The 22,159-nt window shown below is 40.5% G+C and overlaps 1 protein-coding gene across 2 annotated transcripts in view; it reads left to right on the forward strand.

Moving 5' to 3' along the window:
- LOC132401063 (regulator of microtubule dynamics protein 2) overlaps positions 1 to 22,159 on the forward strand; it is a 99,768-nt gene that overhangs the window by 57,477 nt on the left and 20,132 nt on the right. For both annotated transcript variants that reach the window (XM_059982847.1, XM_059982846.1), the window contains exons 4-5: positions 474 to 534; positions 18,246 to 18,321. In XM_059982847.1, coding sequence (XP_059838830.1) covers positions 474 to 534; positions 18,246 to 18,321 — 137 coding nt within the window. The remainder of the gene's footprint in view (positions 1 to 473; positions 535 to 18,245; positions 18,322 to 22,159) is intronic.

A 22,159-nucleotide genomic window follows, 5' to 3' on the forward strand; every position in this document is an offset into this window, starting at 1 on the left:
GAGCATGTCCTAAGTGGTGGGGGTTCCTGATGATGGATGCTGCTTTCCGTCGTCAGTATTTCATGTCAATCAGCTCAGTGGTGAGGAGGGCATTACTTGGGATGGACTGGGCTAGATCGATTACCTTTTGTAGAATTTCCCATTCAACAGTATTGGTGTTTCCATACCAGGCCGGGATGCAGCCTATCAATATACTCTCTACTACACATCTATAAGAAGAATTTCAAAGTTTTAGTTGCCATGCCGATTACCTTAAATTAAATTAGATTAAATTGAGCAAAACGTGACATTTGTGCCCAACTGAAAGTCTTCCTGTATCTCAATTTGAAATATGTTGTGTTCAAATAACTAAAAAACATGTCTATTGTTTTTTTCTGGTTTTGTTTCATTTCTGTTAACATAAATCCTCAAAGTTACATCTGTAGTAAATTCTGTACATGGTGTAATTTATGTTTTCATAATATTCTCTTCAGGTAAAGAGTTTGCTTTGAATGCTGTTAATCTTGGACCAGAGTGTGCTGATAGCCACATGTGGTAAGTGTGACTCACTCCATAGTCATTATTGGATAAGAATGACATAAATACCAAAATTAATGTAAAACTGTAAAGTTGTGGACAGTTTTTGTGCATGGGAAATTCTAAGTTGTGTTATAACACTGTGCACTTCACACAAGCAAGGCATCCTAGTACAGGTACGTGACGGTAAACTCATCCGAATCTGATCTGAATTGAAGAAACTACTTGTACCTAATTTTCATTTTAACTCGTACCTTATACTTCTTGCCACCTTTCTAGCAAGGTCAATGTTATTGGGAGCATTGCTAGAGAATTCTGTCAGTAATTGTTTGTACAAATATCAGGTTCTGATGAAGGTTCTCTAAACTGAAATGTTGACTATTTCACTTCTCATGTTTGTGGCCTGGTGAATATTTCAAGCACTTATCATATAAGTGTTTTTATTTTAAATTGAAAACTCGAGAATGCTTTTAAGACTTTGAAATAAGCTTATCTAAGGAACTGATATACGAGCATTGGAGTGCTGCTACATTTTAGTACATTGAACAGCTATTTATATGGATGGGAGTGCCACAGCATTGGGTTATATACTGTAATGAATATGTATTTCAGCAGATATTAACAGAGAGAAGCGAGTAACAGATGGAAGTTATAGAATGAGTTGAACTAAGGGTTTTTGATGCTTGTGGAGCATGAATACCAGACTAAGAGCTCTGGGGTTCTGTGGTCATTTCTATTCATCAGTCAGAGGATAGTGAATCTTTGAAAGTCATTGCCCTTAAGTTTGGAATTCACTGTCCTTAGGGTGGTGGAGGACAGATCACTAGATGGATAAATATTTTAAAGACTGAGAAACTAAAGACACAAAAATAGAGCCAAGGCTATTGTCGTGTTGAATGGGGGGGATAAACTTAAGGGGCTCGTGGCCTGTGTCTACACCTATTTTCTTGCATCTTGTGAATGAACTGTTTCTGTCCAGTAACTGTTATGTAATTTCCTAAAAATCATTTCTAAAACCTATATTTTCTAATTTTTAATTTAATTAAAACTAAATTTCATTTTAATTAAAATATTTGGTGGTTAACATATTTGCTTAATTAGATTTAGGGAGATCTTTGGTTCCTTTAAAGAAAAATACTAGTATTTTAGAAGTAATACTGATAGAATTTTAAATGTTCATTAGGTATTAATCCTGATTACTTTCATTAACCTGGTTTATTTTATATTAGTGTGTGCTCCTGAATGCTTTTGAACACTTAATTATTGCTGAAATGTATATTAGTAGGAGCATTTTCAAAATATTGCATTTTAGAATTTTATAGACGATAGACAATAGGTGCAGAAGTAGACCATTCGGCCCTTCGAGCCTGCACCGCCATTTTGAGATCATGGCTGATCAACTACTATCAATTTTACATGTTAGCATGTGTATTTATGCTGTAGAATCACAAATAATTCAATAATTAATGGAATTTCGAACACTAAAACAAATGAATGACATGTGGGTCTGTCTATCTCATTATTATATTCTGCATGTGAATTTTCTCACTACACCACCGGAACTCCAAATATTAATATAATCATGTACCCATAATGAAATAGGGAGTTCAGGGAGTTGGGTGCGAAGCTGAAGAGCAGGACCTCCAGGGTAACAATCTCAGGATTGCTACCTGTGCCTCATGCGAGTGAGGCAAGGAACAGTAAGATTATAAAGATTAATACATGGCTGAGAGGATGGTGCAGGAGGGAGGCAGGTTTGTAGATAATTGGGCTTTGTTCCAGGGAAGGTGGGATCTGTTCCGAAGGGACGGTTTACACCTGAACTGGAGTGGTACTAACATTCTTGCAGGGAAGTTTGCTAGTGCTTCTTGGGGGGGGGGGGTTTAAACTAAATTTGCAGGGGGTGGGGATCCAGAATGTGAGAGAGGATAGCGAGAGGAAGAATAAAGGACAGGTGGGGACTACACGGTTCCGGAATATTAAGTGTGTAGTAGAGAAAGGTGAGGCGGAACAAGTGATGAGGAGGACACATGTACAGAGGGATGGTCTGAAGGAACATGGAGTTAAATGTGTTGAAAGAATAAGTAAATTTAGGAAGGACAACAAATTTCTAGGGCCGTATAGCCCAATGGGAGTTCAGGGAGCTGGGTTAAGCACAATAGGCAGCGATTCAAACAGAGAGAGGAGAAATGGGCTAAAAATTCTATATCTGAATGCACGAAGTGTCAGAAATAAGGCGGATGAGCTTGAAGCTCAGGTGCGAATGGGTAACTGTGATGTTGTTGGTATAACGGAGACATGGCTGCAGTGAGATCAGACCTGGGAAATGAATGTACAAGGGTATACGTGCTATCGTAGGGACAGAAATGTGGGCAGAGGGGGTGGGGTGGCAGAGGGGGAGATTCTGTCCTTTGTAAGGGAGGACATAGGATCAGGAGAAGTAGAGTCTGTGTGGATAGAACTGAGGAACAGTAAGGGCAAAAGGACCCTAATGGGTGTTGTATACAGGCCCCCAAACAGTAGCATAGATATTGGGTGCAAGTTGAATAGGGAGTTAACATTGGCATGTGGCAAAGGTAATGTCGCAGTAGTTATGGGGGATTTCAACATGCAGGTGAACTGGGAGAATCAGGTTGGTGCTGGACCACAGGCTAGGGAGTTTGTAGAGTGCCTACGGGATGCATTCTTGGAACAGCTTGTACGAGAGTCGACCAGAGACAAGACTATTCTGGATTTAGTCTTGTGTAATGAACAGGATTTGATAAGCGATCTTGAAGTAAAGGAGCCATTAGGAGGTAGTGTCCATAATATGATAAGTTGTTATCTGCAATTTGAGAAGGATAAGAGCAGATCGGAGCTGTCAGTGTTGCAGTTGAACAAAGGAGATTATGGAGCCATGAGGGAGGAGCTGGCCAAAGTTAACTGGACGGATATCCTAGCAGAAAAAGACAGTGGAACAGCAATGGCAGGTATTCTTGGGAATAATGCACAAGGTGTAAAATCAGTTCATCCCCCAGAGAAGGAAGGATTCAAAGGGGAGAAAGGGGCCATAGTGGTTGACAAAGGAAGTCAGAGATGGCATAGCATTTTAAAAAAAAGTAAGTATGACAAAGCTAAGGTGAGTGGGAGGACAGATGATTGGGAAATTTTTAAGGAACAACAGAACTTAACTAAAAAGGCAATACAGGGAGAAAAAATGAGGTATGAACGCAAGCTAGCCAGGAATATAAAGGAGGATAGCAAAAGTTTTTTTTTAGGTATGTGAAGAGAAAGAAGATAGTTAAGAACAATGCTGGGCCCTTGAAGAATGAATTGGGTGAAATTGTTATGGGAAACAGTGAAATGGCAGAAGAATTTAATGAGTACTTTAGATCTGTTTTCACTAAGGAAGACACAAGCAATCTCCCAGATGTATGGATGGGCCAAGGACATAGGGTAACAGAGGAAATGAAACAGATTGACATTAGGAAGGAAACGGTGATGAGTAGACTGATGGGACTGAAGGCTGACAAATCCCCAGGTCCAGATGGTCTGCACCCTAGGGTACTAAAGGAGGTGGCCCTGGAAATTACAGATGCATTGGTAATCATCTTCCAATGTTCCTTAGATTCAGGATCAGTTCCTGAGGATTGGAGAATGGCTAATGTTATCCCACTTTTTAAGAAAGGAGGGAGGGAGAAAACCGAAAACTATCGACCTGTCAGCCTGACATCGGTGGTGGGGAAGATGCTAGAGTCCATTATTAAGGATGAAACAGTGGCATATCTAGATAGCAGTGATAGGATTGGGCTGAGCCAGCATGGATTTACCAAGGGTAAATCATGCTTGACTAATCTGTTGGAGTTTTTCGAGGATGTAACCAGGAAGTTAGACGGGGGAGATCCAGTGGATGTAGTGTACCTCGATTTTCAGAAAGCATTTGATAAGGTCCCACATAGGAGATTGGTGGGTAAAATTAAAGCTCAGAGCATCGGGGGGAAGACATTGACATGGATAGAAAACTGGTTGGCAGATAGAAAGCAAAGGGTAGCGGTGAATAGGTGTTTCTCGGAATGGCAGGTGGTGACTAGTGGGGTGCCACAGGGCTCGGTATAGGGACCACAGCTATTTACAATTTATGTCAACGATTTAGATGAAAGTATTGAGAATAACATCTGCAAATTTGCTGATGATACTAAGCTGGGTGGCAGTGTGACATGTGATGAGGATGTTAGGAGAATTCAGGGTGACTTGGATAGGCTGGGTGAGTGGGCAGATACTTGGCAGATGACGTTTAATGTGAATAAGTGTGAGGTTATCCACTTTGGGAGTAAGAACAGGAAGGCAGATTATTATCTGAACTGTGTAGAGTTAGGTAAGGGAGAAATACAAAGAGATCTAGGAGTCCTTGTTCATCAGTCACTGAAGGTGAATGAGCAAGTGCAGCAGGCAGTGAAGAAGGCTAATGGAATGTTGGCCTTTATTACAAAGGGAATTGAGTACAAGAGCAAGGAAATCCTCTTGCTTTTGTACAGAGCCCTGGTGAGACCTAGAGTATTGTGTACAGTTTTGGTCTCCAGGGTTAAGGAAGGACATCCTGGCTGTAGAGGAAGTGCAGCGTAGATTCACAAGGTTAATTCCTGGGATGTCTGGACTGTCTTACGCAGAGAGGTTAGAGAGACTGGGCTTGTACACGCTGGAATTAAGGAGATTGAGAAGGGATCTGATTGAAACATATAAGATTATTAAGGGATTGGACAAGATAGAAGCAGGAAATATGTTCCAGATGCTGGGAGAGTCCAGTACCAGAGGGCATGGTTTGAGAATAAGGGGTAGGTCATTTAGGACAGAGTTAAGGAAAAACTTCTTCTCCCAGAGAGTTGTGGGTGTCTGGAATGCACTGCCTCGGAAGGTAGTGGAGGCCAATTCTCTGGATGCTTTCAAGAAGGAGCTAGATAGGTATCTTATGGATAGGGGAATCAAGGGATATGGGGACAAGGCAGGACAGGGTATTGATAGTAGATGATCAGCCATGATCTCAGAATGGCAGTGCAGGCTTGAAGGGCCAAATGGTCTACTTCTGCACCTATTGTCTATTGAATTGATCCACTTGACCCAAAACAGGAGTGTGTGGGCCATGGCATCCAAGTTCAAACTAGGCACAGCACCTGATGATGATGACGACCCGTAATAAATATCTGTAATGATATGCTTCAGAAAGAGTCAGACAAATAATCCCTTCACACTCTCTCACATGTCCGTGTTGCCATTGTATCTATTTACACTGATCCCATTTACAGGCTTTGTACAAATTATTGTAATTTAGACATCAACATTGCTTTGAAAACCATGATGAAAATGTAATTCTAAATTCCTTTAAGCACTTTGGCGCGTGGCCAAGTGGTTAAGGCGTTTGTCTAGTTATCTAAAGGTCGCTAGTTCGAACCTTGACTGAGGTTGAACCTTGGCTTGTGTGTGTGTCCTTGAGCAAGGCACTTAACCACGCATTGCTCTGCGACGACACCGGTGCCAAGCTGTATGGGTCCTAATGCCCTTCCCTTGGACATTGGTGGTGTGGAGAGATGAGACTTGCAGCTTGGGCAACTGCTGGTCTTCCATTAAAAAAAAACCTTGCCCAGGCTTGCGCCCTGGAAACTTACCAAGGTGCAAATCCATGGTCTATCGAGACTAACGGAGGCCTACTACCACAAGCACTTTGATTAATTTCTCTGTAAAAACAAAGAAATATTATGTCATATCTGGATATGACATATTTCAGATGCTTCACTTTCTCTGTGTGCGTCAGAAATGACCGTTTCTACTCTAGGTCACGATATGTGATGTTGTCTGCATTATTCTGTCCCCTTAGCACAACTTGACTTGCTGGATAGAACTCTGCAATTTGCAAATTTTACACTTTGTATTCTGGTGCTGATAATTGCTGATTATTGGTATGACATAAGATCTAAGAAGACATGAATAGGTCAGAAAAGATTGCAGAGGATGGAGCTGGCTTCTGTAAGAAGGAGAAGTCTGAAGATTATCCTGATACTGCTCTCTAAAATAGTGAATATTTTTTACATTGGACTTGAAGAAGCACTTCCACATGAGAATTTGTGAAACTAGTTGAAGAAAGGAACTGGAAAATAAAATACAAGGGGTGGCTGATAAGTTCGTGGCCTAAGGTAGACGGAGATGAGTTATACAGCTCTCGTTACATGCACATGCAGTTCAGCTCTTTGAATGAGTATGCAGAAAGTTTGAAGTTAATAACTCGTCCAGGGTGATTGTTAAGTTTGTGGCCTAGAGTAGAAGGAGATGAGTTATTAACTTCAAACTTTCTGCATACTCACTCAAAGAGTTGACCTGCATGTGCATGTAACAAGAGTTGTATAACTCATCCCCTTCTACCTTAGGCCACGAACTTATCTATCACCCATCTGTGGACACTTTCTGGAGGTCCAAGATCCGTATGCTCCACGACCGCTGGACTAAGTGTGTAAATGTAGGAGGCGACTATGTTGAAAGGTAAATGTGCTAGGTTTTGGAAAATTGACTCCTTCTACCTTGGGCCCTGAACTTATTAATCACCCCTCATACAAGAGTTCAGAAGAAACTCTTCATACAAACAGTTGTAAGAACATATAAATTTCTTGTTATTTTTCAGGATGTGGTGTCGCTTCCAAGGTCCATGTTTATTTCTTATCCCAAATTGCCTCGAAGATGGTGGTCAGCTGCCATTTGAACTAGTGTGGTCATTCTGGGGAAAGTACTTGCACAATGATGCTGGGAAGAGAGTTCTAGGATTTTCAGCTAGCAAAGTTGAAGGAACTGTAATATAATTCCAACTCAGTATTGAGGGCAACCTGAGGAAAACTTTGGTCAAAATCATGGGTTTTCCAGGAGGCAAATAGAATAATGAGCTATGCAGAGGCTAAGTTATCAAATGAGGGAAGAATGAATAGAAAACTATGGTTCAGAATCAGGTTTATTATCACCAGCATGTGACGTGAAATTTGTTAACTTAGCAGCAGCAAATCAATGCAATACATAATATAGAAGAGTAAAAAAAATTAAAATAATGCAGTAATAATAATTAAACAAGTAAATCAATTACATATATTGAATGGATTTTTAAAAAGTGCAAAAACAGAAATACTGTATATTTTTTTAAAAAGTGAGGTAGTGAGGTTATGGTTGCAGTGTTGGAATTGAAACCCTTTAAAGGATCTGTACAACACTGACCTCTGCTGCATTAGCTGAAAAATGACAGTGCGTGAAGCAAAGGGGAAGAGCTGCCCACGTCATTGCTGGAGACTGGTATTTCCATGAAGGAAATCCACAAAAGGAGAGTGCCTTTATGTAGGTATCCTGTAGCATGGAACAGTGCATATTGACTTATCATAATCTCTCCAGACTTGCAAAGGTGGGCATTCTTCACTCTACACATGCTATTTTTGTGTCAATGCTATAATCGTTCAGAGGCACTGACTGCCTATGGTTAGTTATTAAATCTTTAGAAGCAGGTTGAAGCTTGACGATGTATCATACAGCTCATTTGCAGAGCCCCCTTGCATTGTACATGATGTTTTACTGACATCACATCAGTGAATCATCCAACACATAGGTTTCACTCCCAAAGACATATCCTTGAGATCTTCTCAGAAAATGTTTAGACACTTAAATGTCCCTCCACGTATAATGTATGTAATGATAGAATACCTTTTAAATACCATGGTTACTAGGTTCTACTTTCATTTCCTTTGCTGATTTGTAGAATGATTCTTCTGTAATTTTAGCAGGGAGAATTGACAGAGGGGAATTGACAGAGAGGAAGTCTAAACATATTTAGACTTGCAAAAGGTATCTGAGAAGATGCCACATAATAGGATGGTGCATAAATTAAAGACCCAGACTATTTGAGAAAGTGTGTCGGCATGGATTTAAAACTAATGCCACAGAAAAAAAAGTTGGACCAAATGGATTTTTCAGGCTGGAAGGATGAAATGCCAGGGATTGGTATTTGTTCCCTCAATTATTTACTAACATTAATGACCTGGAGGCATTACCTCTATCATCAATGTCATCCTTCCATAGCTACCATCAGGCAGGAGGTACAGATTCAAGAACATCACCACATCACCAGGCTCAAGAATGGCTTCTTCTCTTCAATCACTCATTGCAATTGTCCATGTGACAATAAACACAACTTTGACTTTTCCACGTTGAAGGAATGAACAGTATGCAAGGTTTGTAAATTTGCTGATGAGATGAAAATAGACATGCTGTGATGAGGGCATGGTGTTTCAGCAACAGGATAGAGTGACTGGGCAAAAGGTGCTTAAAAGTCAAGCACTTCAATGAGAGGAATATACAAACTGATTATTATCTAAATAGCGATAGATTACAAATGAGTGCAGTTCAGAGGGATCTAGATGGTTCAGTTCATGAATCACAAAATATTAGTTTGTTAAGAAGGCAATTAGCATGTTGCCTTTTTTCATGGAGAGTTTGGAGTTGAAGAATGGGAGGTTTTGTTATAGTTGTACAGGGTATCGGTAAGGTCATATCTGGAATAAGTGCATAGTTTTGGTTTCCTTACCTATAAAAGGACACAGCAGAACTGAAGGCAGTCCAAAGAAAATTCACCAGGCTAATTCCTATGATGAGAGAATGTTCTGTCAAGATAGACCAGACAGCATGAGTCTCTATTCCTTGGAGTTTAGAAGGAAGAGGAGTGATCTTATTAAAACATAAGGATCCTAAGGGGATGTGGCAGGATAGATGTTGAGATGTTTCCACCAGAGGGAGAACCACAAACAAGCAGACATGGCTATGAAATGAAAGCCAGCATTTAACACTAAGGTGCATAAAAATGTCTTTTCTCAGAAGACAAGTGAATCTCTGGAATTCCCTGCCTCCAGATGTGCTGGAGATCAGATCATTAGATAGATTTAAGGTGGAGAAGAGACCAGAATAGATCAGCCATCATTATAATGAATGGCGGACAAGCTTGAAAGATCTGGTAGCCTATTCTTGCTTCTTGTGATTGTGATATATTTCCAAGTCAGAACAGTGTGAGAGTCAGAGGGAAGCCTTTCAGGGTGTGTTCGCAATTATCTACTGCCCTTTTCCATCTCAGTGTTGCAGTTCAGAGACATCAAAGGTGCTACTGGAGTAACCTGGTTGTGTAACCACAGTGCACAGTGCATGCTACACCCACCACGTTTGGAGTTGGAGGGAATGTTTAGGATGGAAATGAAAAAAAAAATGGTGTGATTGTTTAGGAACCAATCAAGTAATCTGATTTGTCCTGTTTGGTGTTGATCTTCTTGAAGATTGCTGGCACCGTACTCATCTATACGAGTAAGGAGTCTTCCATTGGGCTGTTTTAGATGTGGAAAGCCTCGTAGAGTGGTCTCAGGAAATGACAAATTTGTGGCAGGATACCCAGCCCCCGAACTACTTCTGTAGTCATAATATTTATGTGACTAATTCAGCTGCTTCTTTGGTCCGGGATGTTACAACTGAGATATGTGGAGAGATTAGAGGATAGTTTAGAGTATTGTGAGGTGACCTCATTGGGACATACAGAATAGGTTTTGACAGCGAGGATATTTCCCTTAATTTTGAAGAGTCGAAGGGATGTGGTCAAGAAAAGAGGTCAGGCATTTAGGAGTAAAATGAGGAAAATGTTGTTGTTTGGGGGGGGGGTGATGAACCTTTAGAATTCTCTACTCGAGAGCTATGGAGTCTCAGACACTCACTAATTGCTGGAGGAACTCAGCAGGTCAGGCAACATCTATGGAGGGGAATAAACAGTCAACGTTTCAGGTTGAGACCCTTCACTGGGCCTGGAAAGTGAGTGGGCACAAGCCAGAATGAGAAGATGGGGTGAGGGGGAGGAGCACAAGGTGAGGGGTAAGGTGGTTGGGTGGCAGAGGGCTTTCGCGCTGCCACAGAAAGCAAGATTTCCTGGTAGCCATCCATTTCATTTAGAGTTACCATTTCCATACCATCAGGTCTGTCCATGGCCTCGTCTGCCACATGAGGCCACATTCAGGTTGGAAGAGCAATACCTCATATTCTGTCTGTGTAGTCCCCATCCTGTTGTTAAGAACATCAGTTTCTTTAACTACCAGTAATTACATCTCCCCTCCCTCCCAGCCTTCTCTCTTTTTCTACTCCTCATTCTAGTTACCCTCTCACCCCCTCTCATCCCTTATCACCTCTCTCTGGTTCCCCTCCTCCTTCCCTTTATTCCATGGTCCACTGTCCTCTCCTATTAAATTCCAACTCAGTTCCGTTATCTCTTCCACCTGTCACCTCCCAGCTTATTGCATCATTCCCCCTTCCCCACCCACCCACCTTCTCCTTCACCTGGTCTCGCCTATCACCTCCTCCTCCTGAAAGCTGGTCTTTAAAGAGCATGGTAATAGTTAAACCTCCCTGTAGCAAGGGTACCTGCAGAAACCAGATAGGCCTTAAAATCTCCTGAGTTAAAGGCTTTGTAGATTGTGAACCAAAAAGCAAGTGACGGGTGAGACATAACAGAAGCCTTTGTTGATCATAAATTATAATTTGAGTAGCGCATGACTTAAAATCTTCTAAGCTGTTTGGCCAGATTTTTCTGCTGTTGGCTTTAGGTACGGCCTCATCTTGTTCATATATGCAATATGTATTCAAAGTCTACTACAGTGATGAGTTAAATATATTTAATATATTAAATATAAAGTTAAATATATTTAATAATGTTCAGTGCTACAAACTAAATTTATTACTAATGTATTTGTAAGAACATACTGAGCATTAATGGTGGAAATATTTAATTTACGATCCAACTAAAACACTGTACTTTTATGTCTTAGGTTTCTTGGACATTAACTTGGCTGCATTGTAAATATATTGGCCAAGAAATTGAATTTTGCTGCTTTCCCACCCCTCCCCAGAGCCAAACAGCTGAAAATTTATTCATTCCCACATCTATGTTAAACTGTACCAGTCCAGATAATTAATTGAGAAATTTCAATTGTTGCTCATTCCAGTGCAGATAGTGTGATTTCCAGTTCTTTTGCTCTCAGGTTGATAATCATTGGAAAGTTGTCAGGGAAGTTATTACATCATTTCCCAAGAAGTAACCATCTTTAGCACACATGGAACACGTTTCAATAATGGTTCTTCTGACTGGGTTTTTCACTCATGACAGAATTCTTAATATTACAAAATATGTAGAAAACCAGTAAGAATTTTATACTTTTAAAAATGTAGCAGTGATGGGAGTAGGCTGTTTGTTTTAAATGGTTTGGCATGGTCTAGATGGGCCAAAGGGCCTGTTTCTGTGTTGTTCTTTTCTCTGACTCTATGATATTCTAGTTGTATTTTTAAATCAAGCAGGATAAACCTGCTTTAGTATCACAAATTCCTTATTTTATTGTAACTAAATCTTGAAGGCCCCCAGTAGAAATTTTTTTAACTAATTTTTCATTAAATCATCAAAGCAAACTATTGCAAGAGAAACATGATTAGCAAATGTAAACAAAAGATGGATTGAATCACAACAGGAATTGTCTCTTCCAGATTTTTAACAAGAAATTGGCACAGGCATCAGATCAAACTTCTGCTGACTGAGGATTCCATTCAAGATCTGCAAACTCTAGCACAGCTGGGATGCTGTTCTTCATGTAGATAGAGCAAGCAAAATATTTAATTTTTCCTCCATGGCATGTTTGTGGCTTCCATTGCTGAATGTTGAAGAGACTTGAGATGCTTGTACTTTATGGATGGTCCTTTATTTTGACCAGTCGCAAACCAGGATTTCCCATGAATTGGTGAGGATTCTATTCAGGGAATACCTTGGAGCATTTTCTGTGAATTCCTTGAATCTCATGCTCCATCATGCTGGTTGAATGTTGTGGGGGTGTTGATGCCAGGGACATTGAGCTTGGAGAGAATCCTGACTTGATCAGTGTTTAGGATGTTGTTCTTTCGATGATCACCTTTCAAGTGGGAGCTTTACTAGAGTCCTGATATATCTTTGCAGCAAGGAGGGAAGGAATGGTGTGATGGCACAGCCATGCTTGACCCAACTCCAGCATGGAATTGGAATTGTTCATTATACCACAGTTTACATTCTTTCATTTTGAAGATTAAGACTGGTAATGGATAGAAAGCCAGACATGTATACTCTCTCACTGCCCATCAACACATCCCCTTCCCTGATTCTCCTGCCCCCAAAAAAACCCTTGTCCACACTGAAGATATTTTATGTTAACCAATTAGCCTCTTAAGCACCACATTTTTGGGATGGGAGATCTGAAAACTGAATGCAAGCATGGTGACTTTCACAGAAGTAAGGCAACATGATGCCAATCTGAAATTCAGGCAATAACCAACTCTGAGAAAGTGAATCCCAGGGTTGTATATGGTGACATTAATTTACTTTGATAATAAAGTTACCTTGAACATGATTCTTTGTCAATGGCCATACATCAACTGGATGTTGAGTGACTAGAATAATTCAGTTCATGAACAGGACTGACTTAACGTGTAGCACCTGCAGAATGATATTGTAGGCACTCACTGACACGCTGACAGATACATTCAGTACTAGTGAAGCTGAATGCTTTATTTGTCTGCTATTCTCAGAAAATCAAAATTAACATCTTTTATGCAGTAGTACATATATTTACAGGAAGCAGGTAGGTAGATTTTCTATTTTTAACCAAAATCAAAGCCTAGCAGAAAATCACAGCAGAATTAATAGTGATTAATATTGATAATTCCAGATGGTGAGCTTCAAAATTCAAGGGAAGTTTATTATCAGAGTATATATGTGTCACCAAATACAACCATGAGATTTATTTTCTTGTAAGCATACTGAATAAATCTATAAAATAATAACCATAACAGAATCAATGAAAGACCACCCAATCTGGGTGTTCATCCACTGTGCAGAAGACAGCAGACTGTGCATATACAAAATGAAAGAAATAATAATAAATAAATAAGCAATAAATATTGAGAATATGAGATGAAGAGTCCTTAAACGTGAGTCCATTGGTTGCGGGAACATTTCAATGATTGGACAAGGTATCCCCGCTGGTTCAAGAGCCTGTTGTTTGAGGGGTAGTAACTGTTCTGGAACCTGGTGGTATAAATCCTGAGGCTCCTGTAGCTCTTTCCTGATAGAAGGGTGGGGGTCTCCGATGATGGATGCTGCTTTCATGTAAATGTGCTCAGTGGCTGGCTCTACCTGTGATATGCACTACTTTTTGTAGGGTTTTCCGTTCAAGGACGTTGGTGTTTCCCTAGCAGGCTCCGATGCAGTCTGTCAATATACTCTCCACTACACATTTAAAGAAGTTTGTCAAAAGTTTTAGATTTCATTCCAATTCTCTGCTAACTCATAGGGAAGTAGAGGGGCTGCTGTGCTTTCTTTATAATGCGCTTGCATGCTGGGTTCCAGACAGATCCTCTGAAATAATAACACCAAGGAATTTAAAGTTGCTGATCCTTTCCACCCCTGAACCCCAGATGAGGACTGGCTCATGGATGTCCAGTTTCCTCTTCCTGAAGTCAATAATCAGCTCCTTGGTCTTGCTGACACTGAGAAAGAGATTGTTGTTATGGCACCACTCAGCCAGATTTCCAACCTCCTTCTGACATGATGATTCAATACCACCTTTGATTTGGCCTATGACAGTGGTATTGTCAGCAAACTTGACTATGGCATTGGAGATGACCACACAGTTGTAAGTGTAAAGCAGGTGCTATGCACCTGTCTGATGGAGATCATGGAGGAGATGTTGCCAATCGAAACTGACTGACATCTGCAAGTGAGGAAATGAAATAAGAATCAGAATCCGGTTTAATCTCACCGACATATGTTGTGAAATTCGCTAGCTTAGTGGCAGCAGTACAATGTAATACGTGATAATACAGAAAAATAAATAATTAAATCAATTACATTAAGTATATATATGTATATTAAATGGTTACATTGAAACAGTAGGAATACAGAAGTATTGGAAATTGGATGGCGGAAGGGAAGAAGCCGTTCCTGAATCACTGAGTTTGTGCCTTCAGGCTTCTGTAACTCCTACCTGATGGTAACAGTGAGAAGAGGGCATGCCCTGGGTGATTGTGGGTGGGGATTCTTAATAATGGACACTCTGAGGCAAGGATCCAATTGCACAAGGCGTTTTTGAGGCCAAGGTCTTGGAGTTTATTGATTAGTTTTGAGAGGTTAATGGTATTGAATGCTGAGCTGTAGTCAATAAAGAACATCCTGATGATCTTTGATGTCCAGTTGTTCCAGGGTTGAGTGAAGATCCAGTGAGATGGCATCTGCTAGGACTGACTGCTCTTGTAGGCAAATTGGAGTGGATCTAAGTCACTTCGCAGGCAGGAGATGATAAACACCAACCTCTGTGGATGTAAGTGCTACTGAGCGTTAGTCATTGAGGCAGGTCACCAGGCTCTTACTGGGCACCAGTATAATTGAAGCCTGCGTGAAGCATGTGGGTACCGCACACTGTTGAAGCGAGAGGTTAGAGAACTCATTGAACACCCCAGCCTGTTGATCAGCATGGGTCTTTAGTCCTTGGCTGGATGTTTTTCGTGGGTTCACCCTCCTGAAGGCCGCTTGCACATCGGCCTCAGACAAATAGCTAACGATTATTTCATCTAATCGTTTGTTGTTTAGATCCAGAAAAAGAGTGCTCTTCCCATTAAAGTAGTCATGTGCAGGGTGTAAGAGGACATGAATATCTAGTATTATTGAAGAAGGGATGTGTGGTACAATTGAACTTTTTTTCTCTTAGTTCTTATGCAGATAATGGAGAGTAGACCTTATATAGGCAGAAATGTCTCATTTAGTTGCGTGTTTCATCACTAGTTTAGTTAGTTGAGAACAATATTGTGGGCCATGGGGTCTTTTCCTGTGCTGCACTGTTCCATGTCTGTATGTGATTCTGTCCTTTAATTGAAAAGTAATCTGCCCACCTTTGACCATAGTGGAAAGGAGTACGCAGATGAACTCCTAACACTATGACCCAATAAAAGATAAGAATTTTGGGTGACTTCACTCCCTTAATGTTTAATTTTTCATATATAACACCATTCCAAAGGGTCCAGCTTATAACTGAAGAGCTTCCACTTGCACAACGTAATGCATGAATCATTGGAGTAGATGTTGACTTTGGAAAATGTGCTTTGGAAAAGCTGCTCTTTTAAGAGAAAGAAAATTAATTTTAAGGAGCTTCAGTACAGGGATTGTCGAGAAATAATTTATGTTCCATGCAGGATCCATTTTCATTTTTGACGTACGCCCACAATTCAGTGAAGTGCTGTACTTCCTCACTAAGATATGATGTTAATGAATGTCTCCTTCCTTATGCTATTTTAAGGCATTTTTCTGTACTTGCAGGTTACTTTCAGGTTTACAATTTGAGGTTACTGTGGGCATCTAAGAGGATATTTTTCACACTCAGTCTAACAAAGTCTAATTAGATTGTATGTAAGTTTTTGCGGCTCTTTCACTGTTGCTGCTGTTTTTTTGAGTGGGGAATTAACTACCAGAAAAGGAGGAGAGCATTTCCACAGAGCTGCATCATGTAGTCCTTCTGCTTATTGAGAAGCAATGCTGTTACTTTACCAAGGATACTAGCAAAAGCTTATGCTCACTGTTCTAGCCAGAAATCAAGACTGGAGTAATATTAACACAGGCAGTTCTGCGGATGTTGGAAATCTGAAGCAAGTCACATAAAATGCTGGAAGAACTCCGCAGGTCAGGTAGTATCCATGGAAATGAACAAAGAGCCTACATTTCAGGGTGAGACTCTTTTTCAGGACTGGAAAGAAAGGAGGAATTCATCGGGATAAAAAGGTGGGGGAAGGAGGATAGCCAGAAGGTGATGGGTGAAGCCAGGCAGGTGAGAAAGTTAAAGGACTGAAGAGGAAGGAATCTGTTTGGAGAGGAGAGTGGAGTATAAGAGAAAGGGAAGGAGGAGGGGCACCAGGGGGAGGTGATAGGCAGCTGAGAAGAAGTAAGAGGCCAGCGTGGGAAGGGGGAGAAAATTACAGGAAGGAGAAATTGATTTCATGTCATCAGGTTGGATGCTATCCAGACAGACTATATACAAGATGTTGCTCCTCCACCCTGAGGGTGGCCTCAAGAGACAAGAAGAGGCCATGGACCAACATGTCAGAATGTGGTTGAACACTATGTTCAGACAGAGATCTACAGGCCAAATCGAGGCTTTGAAGTTCAGCTTATCCAAGTGGCATCTATCGTCGTTCGGATAGAGAGTTAAGGTTCTGATCGCTGTTTGAAGCAGCAGAACCTAACGTTCAGATGGAGAGTTAAACACTGGGCCTGACTCTAAAGGTCACGGTACTGGAGCCCTGAGGCCAGGTGCGGGTGGGCTCAGATTGCTACTCTATGATCTTTGCTCACCTCTGCGCTGAACTATAGGACCTTCTTGGCAAACTTTAGTTCAGAAACACTATTTGATTGTGGTTACTGTTTGCATGATTTGTTTTTCATTGCACATTGCGCATTCAACGGTCTTTTTTTATGGGCATGATGTGGTTTTCATTCTCTGCACCTTCTCTACATTCAAAATATATATATAATCTATATCTACATAGCTTTTTTTTGGGGGGTGTCTTTGTTTCACAGCTGCCTGTCAGGAGATGAATCTCAAGATTGTATAATGTATACATTGATGATAAATGTACTTTGAACTTAAAATGGTTGTCAGGAAGTTCTGCTTTAGGTGGTTGGAGTGGAGTTGCTCAACAAAATGGTCCCCCAATTGATGCTGGGTCTCACCAGTGTAGAGAAGGTCATATCGCGAGCATTGGATGCAATAGCTAACCCCAGAAGATTCGCAGGTGAAGTGTTGCCTCACCTGGAAGGACAATTTGGGGACCTGAATGGAGGTGAAGGACGAGGTGAATAGGCATGCAACTTGCAGGGATAAGTGCTTGGAGAGAGATTAGTGGGGAGGGACAAGTGGACGAGGGATCCAACAACACTTAAAATAGTTTCACCATTTAGGACAAGGCAGTACATACCTGTGGCATTACAATCCCAGCTGGCTCTCTGAAATCATTGAAGTACAGTGGATGATGAATTCCTGAACTATAAAATACCTAGTCAAAATATAGCTTTGTTAGAATGTGTGAGAGGCCAAAGGCCTTGCAGTCAGAATGGAAATTGGATGAAGAATTAAAATAACAGACAAATGTGTCATTTTTGCAAACTGAATTGGAGATATTTTTGTCAATCGCCCAGTCTTTCTTAGAGGAGATGACTTTGTGAGCATTTAATCAGAATCAGATTTTTTTTAAAAAGTACGGAGGAATTGCTGCTCCACTTGGAAGGAATGTTTTGGTCCTCAGAATGCAGGAAAGGAGAACTGAAAGGGTAAATCTTCTGCAGATGCTTGGGAAAGTTCTGACAGAGTGAGAGCAGCCCCTTAGAAATACTGAAAGGGGTGGGAAGAAGTGCATGTTGTAAATGGCTTTACCTTTATACAGAATTAGAAATTATTTATGTTGCCTTAAATGAGCCAGCTGGAGAAGTTTTTTCCTTGCGTTCTGATAACTAAAATATTATTGTTTGCGATTTGTATTAATTTATGTATTTATGATTTTTTTCCTGTTATTTTTCTTGCAGTTAGACTGTCAAAATATTTATAAATTTTATACTTCAGTTCAATGATTGAGATTTTTAATATTTACAGGCTTGCAATTACTTGCGGCCATCTTTCGGGCTATGGAAGTGTGCAGACAAAAATAAAGGATGGTTTTTTATTCAAGGTAAGTGAGTCAAAGAGATTGGAAAACTATTCAGTTAATTAGCATTGTTTTTTAAGATTGGCCTTGTAGTTAACTTTAAAGTGGTTCAACATTGCCAGAAGTGTGATGTCTTGAAATAGCTATAAGCTGGAATGCTCGGTTTGTTTGGAACAGAATTCTGAAGACAACATTTGAATTTTAAAGTAGTGTTTTAACAAAAGGGATCTGTTTTCAATATATCATATGTAAAGGTAGTTACACTATCTCTCAGGCATCACCCTTGGCAGTCTTTTGGGTCTACTCCTGTTCTTTGAGCTCAGCAGCCACAACAAAACCTACTGTAAGATGGGCAGATTCAGCCACTGCTGGGACATGAGGTGTTCGAATGGAGAGTGAGATTGGGTAGTTTTAGGAGATGTGCATTCTATCCGCTATTTTTGCATCAGGTGATGCTGCAGAGCCATTCTAAATGCTGCCACTTCATTTTGATTGGCCGTGCGGCAGGACTTCCATTGGGTCAGCGTTACCATTTGTTAGAGAGACTTTGAGGACCCCTTTGAAGTATTTCCTCTAAACTTCATGTCATCTTTTGCCATAATGGGCTCAGAATAAAGTGTCTGTTATAGGAGTCTGATGTTGGGCATGTGAACAATATGGCTTATTACAGTTAGCTCTGAGCATTTGGAGCCTTAGCGCTGGGAATGTCTTGGGAGCAGAAATTTACTTTGGTTTGTTTATTCTCCTGGAGAATGTGGAAGAGATAATCAGCATCATGTGCTGAGTTGTATGGCATAAGCGATCTTTGTCTCGTGACCATCATTATTCTTGGCAAACTTTTCTACAGAAGTGGTTTGCCATTGTCTTCAGGGCAGTGTATTTACAAGGCAGGTGACCCCAGTCATTATTAATACTCCTCATAGATTGCTTGGCGCCAGTGTTCGCATATCCAAAACTTGTGATATGCATCAACTGCTCATACAACCTGCTCCCATGGCTTCACATGACCCTGACTGGGGGGGCTAAGCAGGTGCTACACCTTGCCCAAGGGTAACCTGCAGGCTAGTGGAGAGAAGGAGCGCCTTATACCTCCTTTGGTAAAGACATATCTCCATCCCACACCCAGGGAAGAATCTATGATGCCCTGCTGTTTGATAGACTATAAGCATTGTGTTGGGGTTTGAGATCTTGAACTTCAAACAGCCTTCTCTGAATAGCCAAAAGCTATCTTTGTGCACTGGAAGTAGAGTGAATTTCATCATCAAACTTTGCTTTTGCTGAGACACGGGTATTGAGAGATGGAAAATAATCCATATATCTTGCGGTCGTGTCTGGATCTTTATTGTTGGAACAATGGAGGCAGCGAGTAGAGAGGTTTTGCTCCACGCATGTTCAGTGTAAGCCTTTTTCTCTGATATAATTCATTGAACATACCAACAGTGACATGGACCTGGTCTCTGTAAGCATATGTGATTGTCATCTTTGTACCCTGTTTCAAAGACAGGCTGGTTCTGGAGCACAAGTGATAGAGATTTAACAATTTCTGTTTTGTTCCATGGAATAGTTCCACACCAGCAAGAAACTGGTTGGAGAAGAGTACAATATTGTGGCAAGGAAGATTGGGTAAGAGGTTGAGTGATTGAGGTCAAACACAGCTGTATCGGTCTACATTCTTATTGAGTCTATGCCAGATCATTTTCTTAAAATCATGGATTGCAAACCATAATGTAGCATAATAGAATAATGATGAATTTCTCAACCACACTTGCTTGACAGAGTTAAATGCCTTTGCAGAATAATTAAAGGTCATATACAATAGTCGTGGGCAGAGGCTGAGGATTTAATTTCTTATCGGCTGTCATCAACCAAAGCTTGATCAGATTTATACCTTGCATGCAATGAGTTATCACTAAATCTTTGTTGGAAGCCACTTTAAAAATATAGGTTGCACATCGAAGAAGATGCAAAGAAAAGATCAATGACGAACAAAATTTACCTAAGGACATAACTTCCATTGGCAGTTTTCTTCACAGTCTGATTGTCTGCGTATCTTCAGTAGAGTGGGAACTTTTCAAGTTTTCATCAAAAAGCTTTTCTCATCAAAGCAACTGTTATTTCATGATACTAATTCACTAATTGCACTGATTGGGTGAATGTACATAAGCTTATCAGGAATAAACTGAGTATGGAAGGGACTCTCACACAGGGAAAGATTTGCAACAGCTATTGTCATGGATGTGGTTCTTGATTGCTGTGTTCATCAGAGTTACAGCTCTCTAGAAGGGAGTTAAAGCTACAGGTTTTATAACTGTGTTTCAGCGGTACATGGTACTTTCTATGTAAACTTAACAAAATAGGAGCAGGAATTGACCATTCAGCTTGTTGAACCTATTTAGTATGATCACGATTGATTCTCCAAATAAAGTGCTGTGTACCTGCTTTCACTACATGTAGCCTTGAACCTCTTAGCCCTAAGAACTATAGTATATCTAACTGCCATTGAATCTATTTAACTGTTTGCCCTAATGTAGTAATGAATTCCACAACAGGCTTGCACCCCTCTGGGTAAAGAAATTTCTTTTCATCTCAGTTCTGTGTGGCTTACCCCTTGTCTGCAGACTGTGACTTAGAGTTCCCTAATCTATATATGGATTAATCACCCGTAGATACAACTGTATCCAAATTGCATGCATCTCTTATTTCTATCTCAAATATTATTCCCTACACCACCACTGTGTTTGTTGGCTCTCTAAGCAGCTTCCCCAGTGTTTTCTGTCCCTGATGTTTATTACCTTCATCCATTTTTTTTATTATTGGACGTAGTCATTCTGGTGCCTGTGAGCTGTACTTTCCTCTTTGGGGCATATTGAAATTTCTCATCTAAGAACTCCTTGCATTTATGGCTAATTAGCTCCGGTTCCTTCAGTCACTGTCATCAAAACAACCCAGGCGCTATGGTCACACTAAGCAGGTATCCTCAGTAACATTTAACTACTGATAAGTTAACATTGGTCAAAAGTTGACAGAAGGTCCTATCCCAAAATGCCAAAAGAGAATCATTATCATTATGTGCAGTTTTGTATGATGTGGGTGATCATGGTCCACTACCATGATTGTTCTTGGCAAACTTTTCCACAAAAGTCTTTTGCCACCATCTTCTTCTAAGCAGAGTCTTTGCAAGACAGGTGACCCCAGCCATTATCAATACTCTTCAGAGATTGTCTTCCTGGAGTAGTCACATAATCAGAACTTGTATTTGCACCAGCGGCTCATACGACCATCCACCACCTGCCCCCATGGCTTCACACGACCCTGATGCAGGTGCTACACTTTGCCCAAGAGTGACCTGCAGGCTGGCAGAGGGAAGGAGCACCTGACACCTCCTTTGATAGAGTTGTATTTCCACCCCACCACCCAGTATGAGAGATTATGGAACATTTTAAAACACTTTAAAATAATCAAAGTGGAAGCTGAAGACTAACACAAGGGCATTTTACATCATCAGTTCTTTTCACTGACACTGCAGTTTGTTGGCAGAATTTCCCCTTGAGTAAAAGCAACTTTCCGAGGAATTAATAAGCTCAGAGTTCTTCCCCATCGCAGCATTTTGGTGAAAATTGGTGACAAAGACTAACTGGATTAAAATTGATGAATTTGAAAGGAGTAAAGTGGGCATGCAAACAAGAATCATCAAGGAAAGGATTTGTGTTACTTAGTTGTCATTCTTTCATGTTGTAAGGAGAATAGTTTCAATTATTGGACCACGTTGATTTAAAAAAGCTTTGAACCAGTCAAATTAATCAGTATTGAAGGAGACAACTGCTTTGTTTCATTTGCAGAATGAGTTGTGTTCTTAATCAGC

This window comes from Hypanus sabinus, chromosome 10 (assembly GCF_030144855.1).
Source record: "Hypanus sabinus isolate sHypSab1 chromosome 10, sHypSab1.hap1, whole genome shotgun sequence".
Taxonomy (NCBI): Eukaryota; Metazoa; Chordata; class Chondrichthyes; order Myliobatiformes; family Dasyatidae; genus Hypanus; species Hypanus sabinus.